Source organism: Phaenicophaeus curvirostris, chromosome 2, assembly GCF_032191515.1.
Source record: "Phaenicophaeus curvirostris isolate KB17595 chromosome 2, BPBGC_Pcur_1.0, whole genome shotgun sequence".
In the NCBI taxonomy this organism is placed as follows: domain Eukaryota; kingdom Metazoa; phylum Chordata; class Aves; order Cuculiformes; family Cuculidae; genus Phaenicophaeus; species Phaenicophaeus curvirostris.
In genome coordinates this window covers 102970546-102991726 of record NC_091393.1, presented here as the reverse complement: position 1 = coordinate 102991726, position 21181 = coordinate 102970546, and the positions used below count along the sequence as shown (strand labels likewise).

The 21181-nt window shown below is 38.1% G+C and overlaps 2 protein-coding genes across 7 annotated transcripts in view; one reads left to right on the top strand and one right to left on the bottom strand.

The window, feature by feature from the left end:
- The window catches only part of VRK2 (VRK serine/threonine kinase 2), a 44573-nt gene extending 37593 nt beyond the window's left edge, over positions 1-6980 (top strand). For all 3 annotated transcript variants that reach the window (XM_069850210.1, XM_069850211.1, XM_069850209.1), the window contains 4 exons: positions 120-301; positions 4302-4475; positions 4776-4940; positions 6430-6980. In XM_069850210.1, the coding sequence (XP_069706311.1) occupies positions 120-301; positions 4302-4475; positions 4776-4940; positions 6430-6672 (764 nt within the window). In that variant the 3' untranslated portion in view covers positions 6673-6980. The remainder of the gene's footprint in view (positions 1-119; positions 302-4301; positions 4476-4775; positions 4941-6429) is intronic.
- The window catches only part of FANCL (FA complementation group L), a 30051-nt gene continuing 15432 nt past the window's right edge, over positions 6563-21181 (bottom strand). For all 4 annotated transcript variants that reach the window (XM_069850212.1, XM_069850213.1, XM_069850214.1 and 1 more), the window contains 8 exons: positions 19334-19402; positions 12014-12164; positions 10185-10268; positions 9534-9579; positions 9363-9444; positions 7641-7757; positions 7241-7312; positions 6563-6768 (listed from right to left, as the gene is read on the bottom strand). In XM_069850212.1, the coding sequence (XP_069706313.1) occupies positions 6733-6768; positions 7241-7312; positions 7641-7757; positions 9363-9444; positions 9534-9579; positions 10185-10268; positions 12014-12164; positions 19334-19402 (657 nt within the window). In that variant the 3' untranslated portion in view covers positions 6563-6732. The remainder of the gene's footprint in view (positions 6769-7240; positions 7313-7640; positions 7758-9362; positions 9445-9533; positions 9580-10184; positions 10269-12013; positions 12165-19333; positions 19403-21181) is intronic.

Here is a 21181-nt window from a genome sequence, read left to right as displayed (position 1 = left end):
CAGTTGAAATTGTGTCATCTTGTCTGGCAGTGCAGAGTTGGCATACATTTTGGAATAAAATTCTTTGTGAAGTTTTAGGTTTACACCAAGTGAAACTTGCATTAAAATATTCTCCGCAGGTGAAATATCCAAATTTTTGGCATGTGTTTATGGCTTAGCTTATGATGAGAAGCCGAAGTATCAAGTGCTCAAGAAAATCCTGCTGGATGGACTAGGGTCCAGTGGAACTCGCTACGATGGCCCTCTGGAATTTTCCACTGCAGCATGCGCACAAAATAACCGTACTGACAAAGTGTCAAAAGTAAGAAAGTTCTGGGATTATTTCTGACATGTCCTGCTTGATTGTTGCCTTTTCTTTTGTAGAAATGAGACTGACACAGCAGTTCTTTCACCTTAAATATAACATGTTTGTTAATTCCTGTTTCCCCTGGCTTTGCTAAAAAGCGGGATGTCATCCCTTAAGGAGGAAGAACTGTCATGAGTCCTTTTGACCTGCAGCCTCTCACTTCAAAGCAGGAGGTCTGTGGAGAATGATTTACTTTCAGGATAATGGGGAAGTCAAGGACTTTGTTCACTAACATCTTGAAGACAAGCCTGAATGCCAGGTTTTTCCTTCGTTCCAGATTAAAAGCAAAGTTACCTCTATTAGTGTAAGCATTTAATTCATTTGCTTACTTTCAAACTGTTCTTTGTCATTTGCCTTTATACTCCTGTAGCCACTAATGTGGAGGAGGTATTATTCTGGGATTTAACTCTGTTATTGGTATGCAGCACTGTGGGATGCACTAACACAGAATTTTAGAGCTGACGAATGTCACGTTATGTTTTCCTTTTTTACTATTAAGTCTGAAACTATACCACTAATAAAACTATGTTTTAATAAGTGGAGATGGAGGTAATTAGCAATCTTACTGGGCTTACTGTGAAACGTCAGTCCCATCATACCTCTGCCTCCAAACTCCCCATATGCAAAAGCCCTGTTTCTGTCTCCAGTGTCTGTGCAATAAGGCAGGGTCAGGGTACCGTTCATTTTTAATATTTTTGGTGAACTTTGGACCATCACAAGTGTACATGAGCCAAGAATGCAGGATGCAAACTAATGTGACTGATAGGCTGCTAGATGAATGGTGATTCAAGTATCGGTGCACAGATGGTTCTGATTTGCTGAGTTTTGTAGCTGCTGCAACTGAAGACATAAAATATCCTTCTAGTCATAAATTAGCTCTTTGGAAGCAAACCTTGGCACCACAGCTTTACAACCTTCAATTAGTAGGGAAAGAAGTATTTGAATGACTGTGGTATTGACATCTGTAGGCCTGCATAGTAATCATTCCTAATAGAAGAGAATATCTGTTTGAGGGGGTTTTGCATGGCTAATTAACCACCAGTGAGAATATGTAATTTTTTCATGATCTCCTGATTGTCACCTTTCTCTCATGATACAATTACATTTTATTGTAGCAAGTGCCTCACAAACCAATTGTCAGCACTATTTACGTGTTATGGAAGGCAGAACAAAAGTTCACGTTTAATAAAAAGGCACCAAGTTTTGATCTTGGTAATTACAGATACTTTAGTGATTTCATTGACTTTTCTGGTTTTAGCACTTTTTATTTTCTTTAAACAAAACCAGAAGTTGTTTCAGTGACAGTATTTGACTTCCTGTGATGGTGACCATCTCTTCCTCACTGATTTCAGAAGTTTTTTTTTAAAGTTTGTACCGTTTTCTGAACTTTATTAAAAAAACAGGTAGCTGTTAATTGATCTCCAGCTGATCTGGCTGGATCTCTGCTTCACAAGCGTCTTTGATTTCTTAGAGTCAGATATTGAATAGGAAATCTGTTTTCTCCTTATTGCCTGGCCTAAGACTTTGTGCTACGCTGGCATAAAAGATGATCCTGAACTTCCTGGCTGTAAAAGCTGCTGTAGCATTTGCTATTTGCAAGTTCACAACCCCAGTGAAAAATCCGTGAATGAGGAGTGTCAGTTATCACCACTCTTGTGCTGTAGGACTAAGCAGAATTGGTTTTGATGGCCAAGAACAAGATCAGAGAGCAAGTGTGTCTGCATATTACTAAATCCTGGCACCTGCCATCACTTTTTCAGGGAAATGTTTAACATTCAGTGTCTTGCTTCTTGGAACAGTAAGAACTCTAGCGCTGCTCCAGGGATCACCTGTGCTTTGCTGAAGTGTGTTCCTTCAGCCAGTTCTGCTGCTTACATACGCAAGTTTCCTGTTAAATTCTCTGCAAAACAGCGGCAGAAAGGAAATTTCCAGGGCTATTCAAAGGACTTAAGGAGTACTTGAATACAAGCAAAGAATGCAGATAACCAAACTTTCTCTAAATCTATTGCTATTTTCAGAAAATCCAGGTTTTTGATCTGTGGTTTTTGGCTGTGGACAATATTCAAGGCCTGGTGCACTTTGGTGCTGCAGTCCTGACAGTGTGTTTCATGACAGGCAGGGGCTTCCCACTGCATCTCCTCATGGCACTGTCTGTACAGTTACCCTAGGTCTGTTTCTTTTCATCTTGGCCCTCTGCATTCCCTTTCCACCTTTCCTTTTATTCACCAAACACGTCTCCCTTTAAAGAGGCAACCTAAGAATAGTAGGAGCCACTACAAACAATCCACTGTCTCCTCACCCCTCGCTTATGAGCAAACCTGACTCCAGGTGACCTGCCTGACTCCACTTGTACCAGTTTGGTACACAGGAAAAAAGTGATCTTGGGCTCATTCCCTTCTGAAGACCAGTAAACACCCCTAAGTATCAACAAGGGGATCCTATAACACTAGCCCCTTGAAGATGACATGGAAATTCTTACAGATGAATTTTAAGATGCAGCTCGCTGTGTAGGATACGAATCTAGTCTTGACATGACAAAAAACCGTAACAGTGGCTATGTTGTAGTGCTCCATTTTAGTTGTACACCAAACATAGGTGATTGATACTGTATTAATTGCATTAATTCTCAGATTTGTTTGCCACAGTTTTTGGCTTATATTATTTTCTGCTTTTTCACCTACAGTGGAAGTGTTAGCAGTAGGGCCAAACAGAGTATGGCATAGGCAGCCAACTGTGAGCTAGACTGTGTAGATTTCATATTGAAAAATAATTACATCAATACTAATTTGTAATTTTTATTAGTATGGAATATGGTCATTTTTTAGGCATAAAATAAATATTTTCACAAGTGCTGTAGGTCCTGTTTTGAACGTGATGTAGTTATTTAGGTAGCCGTGTACACACTGTGTAGGCACCAGGGCTGGTTGTCGACAAGACTGGCAGTTCTTGCAGGGTGAGCTATGGTGCCACAATGCAGAGGGAACAGCTTGGGCCCCTCCGTTCAGATACCTCTGTGGCACCGAGTCTCACCTGTCTAGCTCCATCTCCCAGAGCTATCTACAAGCTGCTTGAAGCCAGCCTGAGCTGGTATTCGGAATAGATACACCTTCATCTTTCTCAACAGTTATTTTCATGGAATAGGACTATGGATTATATTCTTAAAAGGTGTTTTGCATTAAACAATATATGAAGTGCTTACTGGCACTTTCAACGGTATTTAGTTTGCACAATTGCTATCTCACGTAGGTATTTAATTTGCAGTGTAAAAGAGCAGCCCATTATTTCTTTTTTAGCTGCTTTGTTCAGATACAGCTGCTACATAGAGGACCATATGCAAACAGTACAGTTGCAGGGTTATCAGTGTGCCAGAAGTACCGAAGGCATGTGGCATACAGCCTGTGTTTTGGCTACGTTTGCCTTCCAGGTTCCAAAAGCCAAAACCAGACATCATTTGATACTTAGTGCTCAGAGCAGAACAGCAGAGCACTTACTTGCATTAACTCATGCAACTATTCACTGTGCGCTCCTCATTTTCATTTTAGAAGACTAAAAGAATGTGAGACTTAACTCTTTAATTAGATTACCTGAGTCAGAAGACTTAGTGATTATCTTGGAGAGTTTTGCATTCGATTCCAGTGAGAGAAAGTGCATTCAGCCCTGCTTGTTAATGAAACAAACAGTGACTGAGTGGCATCGTTCCCAATAAAGGTTATTGGTGAATATTTTGAAATGTACGGTTCAAGTTTATTTTACAGTGTTCTTTCCAAATAGAGCATAGCTGTATTTGGTGCTGTTTGAAGATGATGTTTATTGATAATTAAAATCCTGAAAACTCTTCTTTTGAGAAGATGAAAGCTTACTCTCATTCTGTGTTGTTGGTACTGAAGATATTTCAAAGAGAAAAACGTCCTACTTACTTTTTTTACTATACAAAATTGTTCACTGTAAATCACAGGTTCGCTCACCAAAGCCTGTGCCAAGACCCGTTCAGCAGAAGCAAAAAAAGATGGAAGGTGAAGAACGCATCTATCAAAACAAAACCTTTACTGGGGTAACAGGCAAACAACTCAAAGATGAAGAAAAGCCGAGTCACTTAAGCAGGGCACTTCACCAAACAGAGCCTCAGCAGGTAAGGATTTGGGCACTACAGTAACGCATCCCCTGGGAGTTTGTTTGCTCTGTTAGGAAAAGTGCTTGGAAAAAGCCAGGAACATCATCATAACCTCCAGAAATGGGCATATGCTTACTGGCTTGTATTATTCCAAATGTAAAGCTCAGAGCTTCTTGTAAGCACGGGGATTAAATGCAAACAGGGCACTATCCTTACCTGCCTCAAACCTGCCAGGTCTAAGTATCTGAACAGCACTTGTGATAATTTTCAGTGTTACTGAATTCTTTTCAGCATATAGAATTGCTTCTATATCAACAGGTTCCCGTACCAAAACCTGCACAACAGAAGCAAAGCAAGGTAAAAGAGGAAGACTGTAACTGTCTGAGCAGGCCCCCTGCTCGGGTAACACACCGGCAATTCCAGGCTGAAGAGAAGACCGTCAAGTTTCACACTGTGACTCAGGAGCCTGACCACCCACAAAAGGTGAGGGTTTTGGTGTTACCTTAGAGCAGTCATGGCGCCCTGTGGAAGAGCTATCAGCTTTTCTAAAACTTAAGAGTTTAAAAAAAAGCCACCAACAAACCAGAGCCCGAAGTAAACCTATGCAAGTGAGATGTTTGCCACCAGCCCTGCAAGTTTGTATGCAGCTGCTTGGTCTGTTAGCAAACTACAACTCCATTTTTTATACAGTTTGTTAGTAAAGCAGAGCACAGAGTGCAGATAAGTGTCAAGAAATTAGTCTGTCACTCTAGCTTAGATGGGATGGCCACCCTGGTGCCATTAACAGGTGATGGTCTAAACACAGAACTTGGAGGGAAATTTCTCTTTCTCCCTGCTTTATCTTTTTGGGAAATACATTCAGAAAAACATCACATAGCTGGCCCAGTGAAAGGACAAGGGGGTCTGCTCAGTAAGATGCTGCTAGAAAGCAGTTCCAGTTTAGGTATAAATTAAATGAGAAACATTTATCCGCTGAAAGGGGAACACTTGTCCTACTTGCCTCAATCGAGGAGGGTAGGATGCTTGTGAGAGACTGGACAGGCGATAAACTGCGAAAGAGAACAGGGAAGACTGAAGTAAAAACAACAAAAAGCAGATAAGAAAAAAAATCTATGAGCTACCTTTATGGTGGATATCATGGTACTGTTCTATCAGACTGGGCCCATATTTAACCAAAGAAAAAGAAACAGATGTCTGTCACTAATTTTAAAGAGGAATAAAGACAGGAAATTTCTTCTATTAGGGAAATACAGTTTAAGTTATGAATCTTCATCAAGAAAACTATAGTGCTAGGGTTGAAATAAGTGGGATATATTGCTAAAAAGTAACATATGAGTGGGATCATGGAAAGGAAACCAAAGGTGGAAGTTTTGTAAGGGACCATGGAAAATATGGTCAAATCTTAGATATGTGAGAAGCAGAATTGTAGTGTTTGGGGATTCCTTTCAGAGATGAAGACCAAAAAGGGGAGCTGAGGAAGACAGTGCTTCTGGAGATTTAAAAACCCCCAACCACCCCCCCATCCAACTCAAAGAAACCCCACACTACTCACGTTTATGCTATCTATGATAAACCAGGAGAACTTCAGCTTTACAGAACTTACACAAATTAAAACAGCAAATCAAACTTCAGAGTAACATCCAGGGTTTCCAATCTAAAACTTTATTAGCAGGAACACATAAAGACAACTTACTATATTACGTTTTTTGGAAACAAGTGAGAGATGTAGAAGAGTTCCAGCTGTTGACTTCAGTAAAGCATGTATCTTTGGAAGGTGTTTAATCATACCTAATGTTATACCCTTAATATACAATGTACTTAAGCCTGCAAATTCCAGAGTTAAGACTTTGTAAGGATTGTCTTGCTTTCTCTAGGATAACTTAAAATACCTAAATACCATCTTTGCTTTTCCAATTCACATCTCACTTATTCAGTATTAAGTTTATTATCTCTGTATTTTTCACCCCTGCAGAAAGACACTGCAAGAGCATCAATGTCATTCAACCCCCAAGCAATGTTCTCAGAATCCAAAAAGAAACACAATCAACTCTTAACTACAGATGATCCAGTATTATTGCAAAAAACTGGTTCTCACACCACTCGTCCTTCTCTATCTGTTCTATTCAGACTTGCATTTACCAACCAAACATACCCCTACAGTATAGCCATACTTGTTCTTCTGGTACTGATACTGCTTTCCTTGTGTTTTCTCTGATGTCGTAGTTCTAGTGCATTCACCGTTAATGCAGCCTTGTTCCCGTCACACAGTTTTTTCTCAGAGTTTCTTCAATGACGTTTTCAGCGTCAGTGGCTTGGAAAAGAGTTTTTTAAATAGTTCTGTCAATACTTATGCTTTCAAGTCAAGTTCTCTTAAACTTTCCAAATCTGTGCTCAATAGTTATGCATGTAGTGAACTATCTGTACAAGGTTGTGTCATGTTACGAATGTCTGGATTCTACTTTTGGGGTTTTTTTTTAAAACTGGACCTTTGTTACAGCAACATTAAAAATTCATTAAATACAATGGGGCGTGATGTTTACTTGTTCTAACTCTGGGATGTTGATAGTGGGTGTGTGGCCATCTTTATTCTGTTACAGAAAGCCTTTAGTTAAATGCTGATGTATTAAATGCAAGGGAATTTAAAGTTTTCCTCTCCTTATTGCAAAAAAGGAAGATAATAGCCACAAATTCATTTTCCAACAAACTTTGTTATGTTTTTTGCCCTTATCTAACCTACTACACGCTATTTAGTTCAATCACTCATTTTCATTACACCTCCTTACCTTATTACAATATGGACATGCACCAAAGATGACATTAAAACTCTGTCTGCTAGAAGGAAGACATTGTAGCCACTGCAACACAAGTAAGTGGATTAATATGCACGTTTCTTTCATATCAAATTTAGGAACAATCTCTTACCAGTTTTTTTTCCAAGCAGAGTTCACTTGATAAACATCTGGCATGTTGTACATCAAGTCAGTCTGTATTAATCACACAGTAAGGCAGGTGCCCTTCCATGGGGAGGTTATTTAGGAATTGTGGGTGAGAAGACAAGAGGAAGCACAGTGACTGTTGTAGCACTACTCAAAGGACTTAGCTTCAGCTGAAATTTAAGTGGGCAATGCTTATTTACTAGAATCTGTGAGTTAATGAGCAAGTTAGTTCCACTCGTTGCTTTACCTCATACAAGCAAGCCTGATGAAAAGGTTGTCCACATCGGGGTTCATCACACACTTGGTCTGGAGTGCTGCCATTGAGGCGATAGGCATAGCAGATCCCACAGTCCTTAGCAAAATCCTTCAGACACAACATGTTTTAGCTTACAGTACAACGGCAAGGAAGAATCACACAGAATCACAGAATCACAGAATAACCAGGTTGGAAGAGACCCACCGGATCACCGAGTCCAACCGTTCCTACCAAACACTAAACCATATCCCTCAGCACATCGTCCACCCGTGCCTTAAACACCTCCAGGGAAGGTGACTCAACCACCTCCCTGGGCAGCCTGTTCCAGTGCCCAATGACCCTTTCTGTAAAGAATTTTTTCCTAACGTCTAGCCTAAACCTCCCCTGGCGGAGCTTGAGGCCATTCCCTCTTGTCCTGTCCCCTGTCACTTGGGAGAAGAGGCCAGCATCCTCCTCTCTACAACCTCCTTTCAGGTAGTTGTAGAGAGCAATGAGGTCACCCCTCAGCCTCCTCTTCTCCAGGCTAAACAACCCCAGCTCTCTCAGCCGCTCCTCATAAGGCCTGTTCTCCAGCCCTTTCACCAGCTTTGTTGCTCTTCTCTGCACTCTCTCCAGAGCCTCAACATCCTTCTTGTGGTGAGGGGCCCAGATCTGAACACAGTATTTGAGGAGGGGTCTCACCAGTGCCGAGTACAGAGGGAGGATAACCTCCCTGGACCTGCTGGTCACGCCGTTTCTGATACAAGCCAAGATGCCATTGGCCTTCTTGGCCACCTGGGCACACTGCTGGCTCATGTTCAGTCGGCTGTCAACCAACACCCCCAGGTCCCTCTCCTCCAGGCAGCTTTCTAGACAGACTTCTCCCAGTCTGTAGCACTGCATAGGGTTGTTGTGCCCCAAGTGCAGGACCCGGCATTTGGCCTTGTTAAACCTCATGCCATTGGACTCTACAGCAGGGCCGGTAACACAGAAAACATGGTCACCAATTAAGTCTTCGCTTTTGCATTCTTTGTTACTTCGCGTTACTAAATACTTCTGCCTTCACTATACGTGTTTACACCATGGTGCTATAAAGAGTGAGATTAGCTGCCAGATGAACAAGACATTGCTAGGTTATTCTTTATCCTCTCTCTGAATTACATCTAGTTTGACAAGCATTTTCATGCTCACAGGCCCCACTGTTTCTTTATTAAACACAATGATTTGTCATTACGTTTGAACATCAGACACAAGACCTCGCAGTCAGATATTAATTTAAAAATTTCACAAGTGAGAGTGAAGCCAGTAATCCAGCACTACAGCATTGTCAAAAATTAATTCCAAGTTTGTTTGAAATGTACCAGTATTTGGATGGCCTCTTGTCCCCCCTAAGCAGCTCTACCTAATTAGAACTTAGAGTCATCAACATCCATAACAGAATGTTTGGATTTCCCACATCTCATTAGCTACTCTGGAACTTCCTTTTTCCCTTTTAATCGTGAAACCTGTTATTAATTGTCTTACTGCTATGAAGGCCACAGGAAAGAGTGCACCTTTAATCAAAGGTTAACAAGTGCTGACAATTGTTGCTTGAAGTTCAGAAGTCCTTATGACAATATATTAATCCAATTACCTCTCCGCTATGTCTCTTATTTTTGCTGGCAGTTATGAAGTGACCATTTAAATTTTCCTTATTGAGAAATAACAACTGATCATTAACAAAAAGCAACTTACACTTTTTTCTAACACAGCACGAGGTGGAAAATCAATTTCTAAGAGGTCTTTCAAGTTTTGTAGTAAACTGATCTCTGGATCCCTGCAGGTGGGAGAGAGGGAGAAAAATGTCAACACCAGGAATGGAAAATACCATTTCAGTTTCAAGCCTGTATTATTCAAGATGCTTACCATAAATGCATGTTGTTGTTCAGCTTAATTCTCAATGGGTTAACCACTGCAAACAATGTACATAAGTAATTACATCATATTTAGGATCCCCTTTGCTCCCTGACCCCATCTGACCTCTCATATTTCAGCCCTGAAGGGGAAGGCAGGGGTTGGGGTTTTAAATTTAAGACACCTAAGTGAAATGACTGCTCTTATTTTTCGACATTTGGACGTCATTACACTAACATTTAATCTCACTGTTGAAGATACCATCTTGTTCACCTTAAAAAGATGCTAAAAAGCTGTGTGACATGGAGTTAAATATTTTCAAACACCATCAGTACGTAAATTTTTATTATTTTATAGAAAATGATACTAAATCAGAAACACTATTGGACAATCATCTGTAGGGCAGGGGGTTCTCTCTAAACCCTGCTCTAGGAAAACAGTGGGAAAAAAGTGTCACTCAGAGCAAACCAGCAAGCTACGGATTTAGGCTGTTAAAACCCCAGCATCTACTATGCAAAACTCTCCCGCACAAGCATTCAGCTTAATTCCTGGTTCTGCTTAAGTAAAGTTTACCCCAGGAGTCTGACAGAGCTCACACTGGTTTCTGCTCACCAGAGACCAGAGTCTAGGAGAGAAACAAACGGTGTATGTCTGCTGCCCTACCGTGATCTGCTCCAAGAAAATAACACTCAGGGAGCATGTTCGGATGCCGAGGATCTACCTCAATGTTGACAGAGACATTGTTCCCTAGAATGAGAATGCAAATTAGTCATAGGGGAAGCTTTTCTTTGCAGTCAAGTATGTGAAAACAGAAACCTGTTTTTGATAGCAGTTCAACGGGGTTTTTTTTGAAAACCTGGTTAATTCAGGCTGGCTTTTCTTATGATAAATAATTTTAAAAGTTGGTATCCAAATCAGTTGTACAAAACATCAGCATATGCTAAATATTTATATTTCAATAGACTGTAATTAACAATAGTAATTAATACCTGCTGGGCTTGTATGTCTCAGACTAGTCTTGACCTTAACACTTATTTCTGAGGAATCAAACTAACATAATATGACATAAGCCATTAGAAATCTTAGTGAAATTTTAAAGGTAGTGGAGATATAATTGTTATTAATCACTCCTCATCATTTACAATTAAAAAAAACACCAAACAATAAAGACAACATTAAACAGTGAAATCAACAGTCAGTCCCGTCTCTCACATACACGCGGATATGACAGCAATGGCCTGTTTTTGAAATGGCAACAATTTTTCCTTTAGGAGATACCCCATCATCCTTTGAAGTTCTGCTGTTCCTAAGGCATAAGCAGCTCAAAATGGATTCAGGTTAAAAATCTCACAGCAAGTCCTCTTCTAAATAAAAACAGATGAAACCCAACATTTTCATAATTAAGAGGAACATTAGGCTTCCCCTCATTGAAGAAATGGGAATGAATGAAATCAAAGTTTAGTTGTAACTGAAGATTGTCTGTGACTGACAAAGGGCTCAAAGCCTTGCACTGCCCTCCACTGATGTAACGTGAGGAACTTTTTAAGGCTTTTCTTTCCTTTTCACTGGTCTGTGTCAAAGCACGGCAGAACCAAGATAAAGCCACCCTGACTGCACGCAGCACACACACAAAGCCACTGGTTTCCAACCCATGTCATTTTAGCCGCCGCTGAACTTTTTCCGTGCCTCACTCCGCTCCCAGTGAAGGAGCAGCCTCAGAACCCACCAGCTCCTTTCCTTCTTCCATCCACTGCGTGTTCTCAGATTTCTAACACGTGCTACTGACATTTGGGATTTAAGCTGAAAATCTGAACTCTTCCTTCAAAGCCAACATTTCCCCCTGTATCTCCAACCTCTGACAGGGGCAAGTTCCTCCTTTGCAGTTACAAGACTCCTTATCCTATATATATAGACCTTAAAATGCCAGACATCAGCATACAAATTAAGGTACTTTTTCGATGGTTAACACTGTAAGCCTCTCATTTCCTCTCCTCTTCTTTCTTTGTACTTTCCACTTGCCTCTTTTAACCCCTTTTCTCCTTTTTGACTGCGCTCTAATATTACTTTCATTTTTCTGGGACCGGATCAACCTTAAAGTAAGCCTGTTAAAAAATCTGGAATTTGTGAATCAGGCAAGGGTTTCACACCTAAGGTGATTTTTTTCCAATACTGATTCTTCTCAGGTTATCATGCAAGTCTTCGGTTTTTAACAGTTGCGTTCACAACTTACAAATACACAATATTTTGCTACAGGAACTTTCATTTTGTATAACCCCATAAAGTTGCAGTTAATTTCCTAAACAGGTTCACTGTTAACATGGAGGGATATTTTTTTCTTCACACACAAAATGAGGGTTATGTCTTGCTGGTTTCAAGCGCTGCCTTTCATTTTCCAAACTCAAACAAGCACCATGTGATTACATCAACACAGCGAAAAAGCACTCAGAGTTTTACTTCGCAGACCTGCTGTATTCCTTCAAATCTTTTTTTACCTATTGCAATTCTTCTTGTTGTAGCACTCCGTGTGGGATTTTCTGGCTCAAGCACCCATGTCTTCCCATCAATTTCATCCATGGCATCCCAGAATTCTTTCAGTGATTCTAATGCTGCCAGGAACTGATTATAAATGTCTGTTAAGGAGTTCTAAGAAAAGAAGAAATTTAAACAAATTTACATTATGTAACCTATGGTCATGCAGAATATTTAAAAATCAAACGGTAGGTAATTCAAGTATTAAAATCCAGTGTGCAGCCAGTTATATCACGGTAGCATAAACTCTTGAACCTTACAGTTTTAATTAATTTAATTTTTTAATTCAATAGCTGTATCCTGAGTACACCATAGGTTCTATAATCCTGGTAGTCCTAACATGTTCTGATATACCTGGATTCAGTAAGTGTTTTACACTCCTTTTCAGAAAGCTCTTCTGAACAGTGATCACAAGTATTAATTTGCATTGTAACTTGTAACAAGCCAATTTTAGAGTAAAAATCATCATTATCTACTATTAAACTTTTACCATTCGGATAGTTTGTCTCTACTTTGACTGGACAATATGGCAGTGGTACCAAATACACAGAAATACATAACTTAAATAGCCTATTTATTTTTTAAAGGCTCAAAAATACATCCTAACAATATCATAATTATCTCAAATTTAAGCAGTATAAAACAGGCACTTAACATTAGATTTCAAGCCATGTAAGTATGGTAAGAGAAGGAGAAACCACCTAATAATCAGAGGATTACACTCAAGGGATTTCAATATTTGAGAGTGGATTAGATGGAATCAGAAAAATCTTTCATTATACAGGACAATATACAGAACTGCAATGAAAAAGAAGTCTTTTTAAAATCATCACTGAGCACAAAAGTAACTATTTCTGCAGGGAAAGACCTCTCAGTGCAGAAAACACTCAATAGTCAAGTTCATCTTTCCAAATGCGGATGCCCGGAGGGTACAAAACATGAATTTAGGGAACCAAAAGGGGTGAAGAATGCATGAGGAGGAAAGAGAGGAGTTCTGTTTGGGGTAATATACTATGCGAGTTCTGAGCCTGATGCTGTGCAGAATCAGTGGAGTATCTGGGAAGCGTGATGAACAGGCCAGTAGGAGAACAAGGAGCCATCAGAACATGGCTTCAGGGGAAGAGAAGAAGCTACAACATGAAGGTGCCAAAAAACCAAAAGCAGCAGAGAAAGGAGATCAAGGGGCTGGGGGAAGTGTTTTGGAAACAAAACGTTCCCGGATGTCTTGTTTTCTCAAGAAAGTAGCAGGAAACTCAAGAGTAGAAAAAGAAGAATCATTTTTGAAAAAGCCCAAAAAGATAACAAAAAGATTTCATATATCTTTTGGCCTGGGAATAGGTTCTTGCAATCAAAGAGAAAAAGCAAAGCAAATGATGAGATTTTAAAGAGGTGTTTTTCTATAATTAACAAAACATACATGGGATGGTTTCCTTTACTCTACAGTAATTATGTTCTTCCTTTACTGGACAAAAAGAAGCAAATTATATGAACGTTGTCAGATGAAGAAATATGACTTCTACTTGTAATAAGTTTTTATACTTTAGGCATACTTATTTTAGAAAGAAACAGTGTAGCTCAGAAATAAAATGCTACATTTTTCCTGCTGTTATTAAATTATATTAAAGTAGGAAAGCACTTAAGCAGAAAAGTGTGAATACTGCCAATCTCAAAATGTAACGCTTATTATCTTTAAAAGCATTTTGTTACTTTTATAATACCTGAAGTGATATAATAGTGTCAGTCACTTAACCACATCTTAGAGTATAATATCTTCATCTTAAGTACTATTATTTCCAGTATTTTAATAATTTTCACACAGTCCTGAAATGTGATCTTTTGTGCTCTGATGACACTTAAATTAATAGCATAATTTTCTGGTACTTGCAACAGTTGCTTTCCATTTTGATTTTTTACATTTTTCTGTATCACATACAGATAAATCCTCTAATAATCATTTTTATCTTTATCTTCTGGGAATTCAAAGGGTTTCACTAGAAAAACGAAACATCAAGGGATTATAACCCACAGATAAGTTTTAAAATCCAATTAATTTTAATACTAATTGTAATTTTTCAATGATGTTCCTTAAAAAGGTAGTTAAATCCTTTTTCTAAATGCACTGTTCATTTGATCTTATTTGCATGCTTCATTGATGTTGCCAGCTGTCTCCTGCCGTACACATAGATGCATCCATAGCTATTTAAATATATCACATGCTTGTCATGCAGACTATAAAAAAACTGTGACATTCCTTTTTATTTATTAACCAACTGATTTTTGATCATTGCCGAACACTTCTAGCAATGGCTGCTATCATACTTTTTTTTGTCTACACTACACCATGTTAGTCGTTAACAATGTCAAACAACACAAACTCTTTGTTTCCTGGTAACCCTTGTACAAACGCATTCGAATTTGTAAGCAATATATACAATATTTTTTGGAAAATAAGACATTCCTAACGCAGGAGATCATCATTGGCTGCCCTGACTCTAAAAACCACTGGCAAAGCCAAACTGGTTATTCCATCCTCTTTATCTGTTAGGTTTCCTCTCATGAATAAAACATCCATTCCAACACCAAAAAGCACGGTGGCTGTTCAATCTTTCTCAACAACTTAAAACAAAGTGAAGACGTTTTTACTGTGTAACATAAACCTTGCATGTTATTCCTAACTACTTAGGACACTGACACCAGCTGCCCATATAAACAGTGAACAGCTCGCAGTATGTAGGAAATACCAGCACTAGACAGTCACAAAATGTTAACGCGGTTTTCTGCGCAGGTGGGTATCCCTGTCTTTTCTGACTCAATCACGTACTGCTTTTTACAGCACTGAGATCCCAAGAAAGTCTTACAGTCCCAGGACACCTCATTACTTTGAAGTGGGCACCTGGTACATTTTTGACAGAGACTGCATGATTTAATGATCCCATTCCCTTCAGCTCTCTATAATGACCAGCACAGACTGAGCAGCCCAAGATCATGATTGAGGTTATCATCAAAATGCATTTTCAGATTAGATGGCCTCATTATGAGTTTTCATGTAGAAAAATAAGAGACAGGGAAAATGTTAGTTTGGAATACCCAGCTTGAGATCCCTTCATCTGGCTTTAAGGGGACTCTTCTTATTAGAACATCACCCCCACTGACCACAATCATCACTTTAAACACTCAACACTTCTCTAGATTTTTCAAATTTCAAGTTGTGAGTGTAGAAAAGAAAGAATACAGTTAGTGATAACTCGTGAAAAGGCATCGTAAGTGACTCTCAGTACCAACAGTTTTCCCTCTCAAAGCATACATTCAGCCTCCAAGTCCTAGGCTTGATGAGGCAAAAATAAGATCTATACTGATACAAGCTATACCAGCACAGCCCTTTAAGTCTGAACAGCAACTTAATGTTAATTTGGAGGGCCATTTAACATATCAACTCCAATCATTCCCCAGCAGTTTTAGAAAACTTTGTCCCAGGCGTCACTTCTGTCCTATCAGACTTTACATATCCTCCACAAATTTCAACAATCAGTAGGAGGCAAAGCACTTCCTCTGGTCAGTGAAAATCAGATACTCTGGACACATCTGTTTTGGGGAGGGAACATAGCTTCTCCTCTACCAGAGGAGTCTCATGCAGCTTTGCAACATTCCTGTTTCCATTTCTATCCTGTGCACTCTCATCTCCATCTCACCGCTGGCAAATATCTCATGCCAATTCTTTCCTTTTTCACTTAATTCCAATTCAAAGCCTTTCCCAAGTTTGCCCTTATTGCCCATCCACCGTTTCCTTCAATTAAAGGAATAAGAAAGAATGGGAAAAAGTCTACTCTACTCTTGGTTCTTATTTCTAGAGCCAAAGAGGCTGGGAAGAGCAAAGAAAAAGCTTTGAGTCTGTGCCTGCCAGAAAAAACATGAAGTCTTTCAGTAACTTTTAAGAAGTGCTATTTGCCCATGTGGCTATTCTGCCAAACTTCCAACACCTGCTACAAATCCTGGATGAATTAAGTATTAATCAAATGGTAGCAAGAACGTTCTAATCAAGGAAAAGGCAGCACAATTTACGATTTTTTTTTAAAAAAGGTAAAAATGTGATTTTTATTCTGAGATTTTTTGCTAAAATACTTCCTAAATAATAAATAAAACAACTGCAAAGCCTCCTAATGGAAAAGATAAAGTAGCCTAAACTATAGGTGCTTTTACCTGCTTGTCCTTTATATTCATAGATAGAATACAATTTAATAAAGTGAACAGCTGTTAGATGGAAAAGGGACTACTTGTATCACCTAAGTAATTAATGATTCTTTAGATCTGTTTGGGAACTCTTTATTTCTCATGAACAGCAGTTCAACAATTTTCCCCCTACTTAGCACAAATCAAACTGAGACCCTGCACTCTAAAATCTTTATAAAGTGCCTTGTCAAACATCTCAATTTTTTGTATTTATAGATGCATATAAAGCTGGTGTCTGTGAAGCTCCTTTGCTAGAAAAAAGCACAATTATGATGCATTTTATTGTGTTTTCGTAATAATAACTGAATAATCTCATTCATACCACTACACCTTCTGAATCTTGTATTACCGTTTCATTGCTGGCTGGCTGCATGACCTCATTAGTCATTAATTTCCACTCTCATGACCTTCATGTAGCCAACCAGGTGGTCAGTGGTCAGTATAGTAACAACACTGAACTGAGGGCAGCAGAATACTGATGCACTCAAACTGCAGCAGCACACTTGCAGGGTATGCTAAAATGTGGCGACAGCACATTTATCTAGTTATTTAGAAAAAGAATTTAACTGAAATAAGTAGATGTTCTTGCACTTGTCATTGAGAAGCACTCTGCGTTTATTTGGCACTTATAACAGTAGCAGCAGCAGCATTGCCCTTGGTGCTGATTTCTTACTACTCTAAAATGTCTCCTCTGAGCCAGAATACACTGGCTGTTGCTGATCATGCTGTGAGACACCTGCACTGGCTACTAGGCTTGTCATGACGCACAAAACCCTACCATCTTCAGCTTGACATTGTGCAAGTTATAATTATTCATCCAAATGAATATGTCAGAGCAGCAGCAGCAGACCTCTCATCAGAGCAAAAGAAAAATACATCAAAACATTATCAACCCAGCAGGAAGACAGGGACCATAAGGAAAATTACCCATTTTTAATATGGATGCCATAAAGCCATGTCTATTATTATACGGAGGGGAAAAAAAAAGAGGAAACAAAACAACCACCCAACAACCCCTCAAGTTTATAGTCCACGAGCACTGAAAAGAACCTCAAATAGGCAACAGCACACGTGGGGGGGAAGGGGAGTGTGTGTGTGTATGTGTGTGAAATCAATTACCTGAAATCTATTTGTATTTTCTTTCACAGGAGTTTATAATCTAATAGTGCTATTGTATTATGTTAGCTAAGCCCTATCAATTTTTACATTAAAGGTGACCAAAAAGATTAAATTTTAAAGTTACAAAAACTTCATATCACTGTACAAGAAAATAGGTGTAACATGTTCTTTATTCCTTTTTGGAAGCAGAATTTTCAGCCAGTTGACTATCTGCTAAATTCTGCTGTTTGATATTTCAGCATTATCTAAGCTTAACCCTTATTTTACCACAGAACAAAGACTGCTCATGCAACAATTTCCACACATTTTGAAAATAAATACAACTTAGACAATTACCAAAGACATTTTTTTCTGGTAGTCAGTTCCTGTTACCTACACAGATAAGATATATTCTCAAAAAAGACCGTACAACTGAAACATTTCCATCAGTGTAATGCACGGGTTGCTGGTATTTGGTTCAGTAATGAAGCAGGCTAGCTGCAGCTAGAAATAGCATCTCACGATCTCAAAACAGCATCTTCAGTTACATACATACACCTATTGTTCATGTTTTCAAATATTCCACAGCTAATTCTAACTGTAAATAGATTTTAAGATCTCAGGCTCTAGAAAGTCACATTTTTAACACTACTGTTTTACTTGCTTGCAGTGTCAATGTATTCACTTGCATCTTTAGCTTGTCAAAGAAGGCTGCTTCGTATCATGTTTTTCAAGAACATTTTATTAAAACCTATGTCCAGTCAGTAGGCTTAAAATTACTAACAGCAAACACAGATAAGCAATGACTGTCAAGAATATTTGAAGCGCTGTTAATTTGAGGCAATATATATTGAAAGGCTGTAAAATGAACAAAATACTATTAATAATGTGGATAAAGTTTGATGTTAGAAGCAATACTTGAAATCCTGCCTGTAGCATACGGAATCCAGCATAATTTTAAGGAAAAAACAGTATCTGTTCCAATTGTTCAAAATCCTATCAGAACATCAAAAACTAAAAAAAAAAAAATTGGTTTCAAATGTAATTTATTTGCAATGGTCCATTCTAGTAGTTATTTCCTCAAGCTCTCACACTGGACAACCTGAGGTGACACACAAATCCTTGAGCTTTGCGGTCAAAAATTATACGCCTTCTTAAAAATCATTCTGATGCAACATTTCAGCCACACACCCCATGTGAATTTAGGACCATAAAGACAGGATTTATTGATGAGCAGAAATCCTCACTAGAGTTAAAATTATGAAATGCTATCATTTATGTAAAAGCTATTTTCCTGAATTAAATGAAATTAAACATCAACTACTTTTTACAGATAATTCAAATTAACTTAGATATAAGTGGTCACATTTAAAACCATTTAATCAAGTACACATGGTCTATTAAGGAAAAAAGATACATGAAATAAAGCAAGAGACTAAAAAATTACAATGGCTCTTCTTTCCTCGTATTAACAATATCAGTTAAAATATTAAATCAGCATTCTATGAAGGACTTTCCAGTTGTTCTTTTGATTGTAACTGAGGAAGTTTTGTTACAGAAGCTATATAGAATAACAAACTGAGGGATTGCCTTTTTTTCATGTCTCTCAACTTCATAGCGTGCTTCTTTTCTGTAAGGCAATCGTTTCTCATGCATATTATTTTCCCAATATCCTAAAGATAGTTCTGCTGTATGAACAGCTTGAAAAAAAACAGCCAGTATGAGTGCAAAGTGTAAAACACATAAGATATGTCGATATAGCAAGGAAAATATTTAAAACATTATTATAAAGGATACAGAGGTTCAGTATTACTACATTTACACAAAGATGTACAAAGTAAAATGTATATAGGCAAAAAGCTGAAGTTAAAAATTAAGTCCAACCCCTCATTATCACCTACATATTATACATGTATCTCACCTACTAAAAAAAAAAGACGCACGGTGCAGCAGTTTACCTGTGGCATCCACGAAACAGCAAACTGAACAGGAAAATCCACAAGGCAGTCCGGAGGTTCAGTTGGGTACTGAGGGAGAGAAAGAAAAGCGTTTCTTTTTTGTTATTGTGAGTTCAGGTTGTTTTTTTTAAAGTGTTTTAAAATCAGACTGATACTCAGCTGCCAAATTTGATAACAAAATACGAGCACTTCAAGCATGTTCAGAACTTGGCTCTCAGACTAAACAGTATGTGAGGCATTTCAGAAATAATTATGAATGTTAATTATAATTTAAAGGAAGAAATCTACATGTAAACACCTTTTATAGATAAGTTTTTAGTAAAAGGAGGAAATTCGGTTTACTCTGTTCAGTGTTCACAAAGACACATTACAAAGAACTTAAGACAAAAAAGACAAAATGTTTTAAGGCATCTCCTCAATTACCTGTACTGGATAGGAAACTATAAAAAAACTCCAACCCTGACATGAGTCAGGAAGTAATTTTCATTTAAACTAGATTATTTGTTCTGATTGACAACAGTTTTTATTTTGAAACTGAAAGTAATCAGAGTAAGTACATAACCATTTAGAAAGACATGAATGAATATATGCCCAAAATTAAAACAACTCGCTGTCTCCTGCCCCAAATTAAAAGATATCAATGAATAATAAGAAAAAATAAGCTGTATTAAGAAAACTGAAGCTGTAAGAATCTGGTAACTCGAAAAATAACATTGGACTATTCATTACAGTAGTATATCTATTGGTTTTCGGCATCCTCTATGAAATCTGTGGGAAAAAAATGGTATTTCCTGAAAAATAAAGTAGCAAAGGAAAGAAATATCTAAGTACAAATAAACTGTGTCCTTTCTAAGAGCATCTATCCAAAATTTTACTACCTGCTAAGTTGCATCTTGGTTCCACACAACCTTTCAGATTCTACCAATAACATACACAGCAGTTTTACAGAAATTGCATTAGCATTGCATCAAGTGCCAAGACAAGAAAATGTTACAGACAACCTCATCGGAGGAGACATACAAAAAAAGTCCCAGTATCCTCACAGAATTAAAGAGTTAAGACAAAGAGGCACTCCTTCCCACTACCATTCCCTATCCAAAGAAAATCTCTAGACAGACATTGTTCTTATTTACCAGACATCTGGCAATCAATTTATTAGAATTTTTAAAACATGTCTTTATTTTATGTAAAATGTCATTCCAGGCTAATTAGTTTCATATTGTTTTCAATGGCAAAGAGCAAAAAAGAGACCTCGCTTCCCTGCAGCATCCATTCTTCACCGCTTTGATTTTAATAATGATCTAGTGAATTTATGGACTTTAAAGAAATGTGTATAAACTTGCTTTTTAATTCACCTCCACTGTTAGGCATCCACTTTCTGAAGATAACCCTTATAGATTGAATATCCTGCACTTTACCATCTTTTCAAAATTGGCTGCAGATAAATAACAGCGATAGAGCAAGAGAAGCAAAACAACTTGGACAAGAGGCGGTTACAGCTTAGAAGTGTATATTCACAAAAGCTGTTAATGTTTCTTTTACTTTAGTGTTACTGTTCTTGTACTGTAGGCACTGTAGTGGTAGAGGGTTTGTACTGTATTATTTTTCATGAAATACTTCCATGCTTGCATAGTAATAAACTTGTTTTCAATATATAAAAAGTATGCCTAGAACAAGAATTTTCCCATAGGATCGGTTTTAGGACTACCTCATTTAAATCCCAGCAGCACTAGCCAATTATGTGTTTAATTTCTTGGTAAGTAAATTCATTTTATGCTGTCTTTTGTAGGGTGCCTTTGAAGAAGTGCATGGAAGCAGATTCTACTGCCTTTATATTACTTTAAAAAA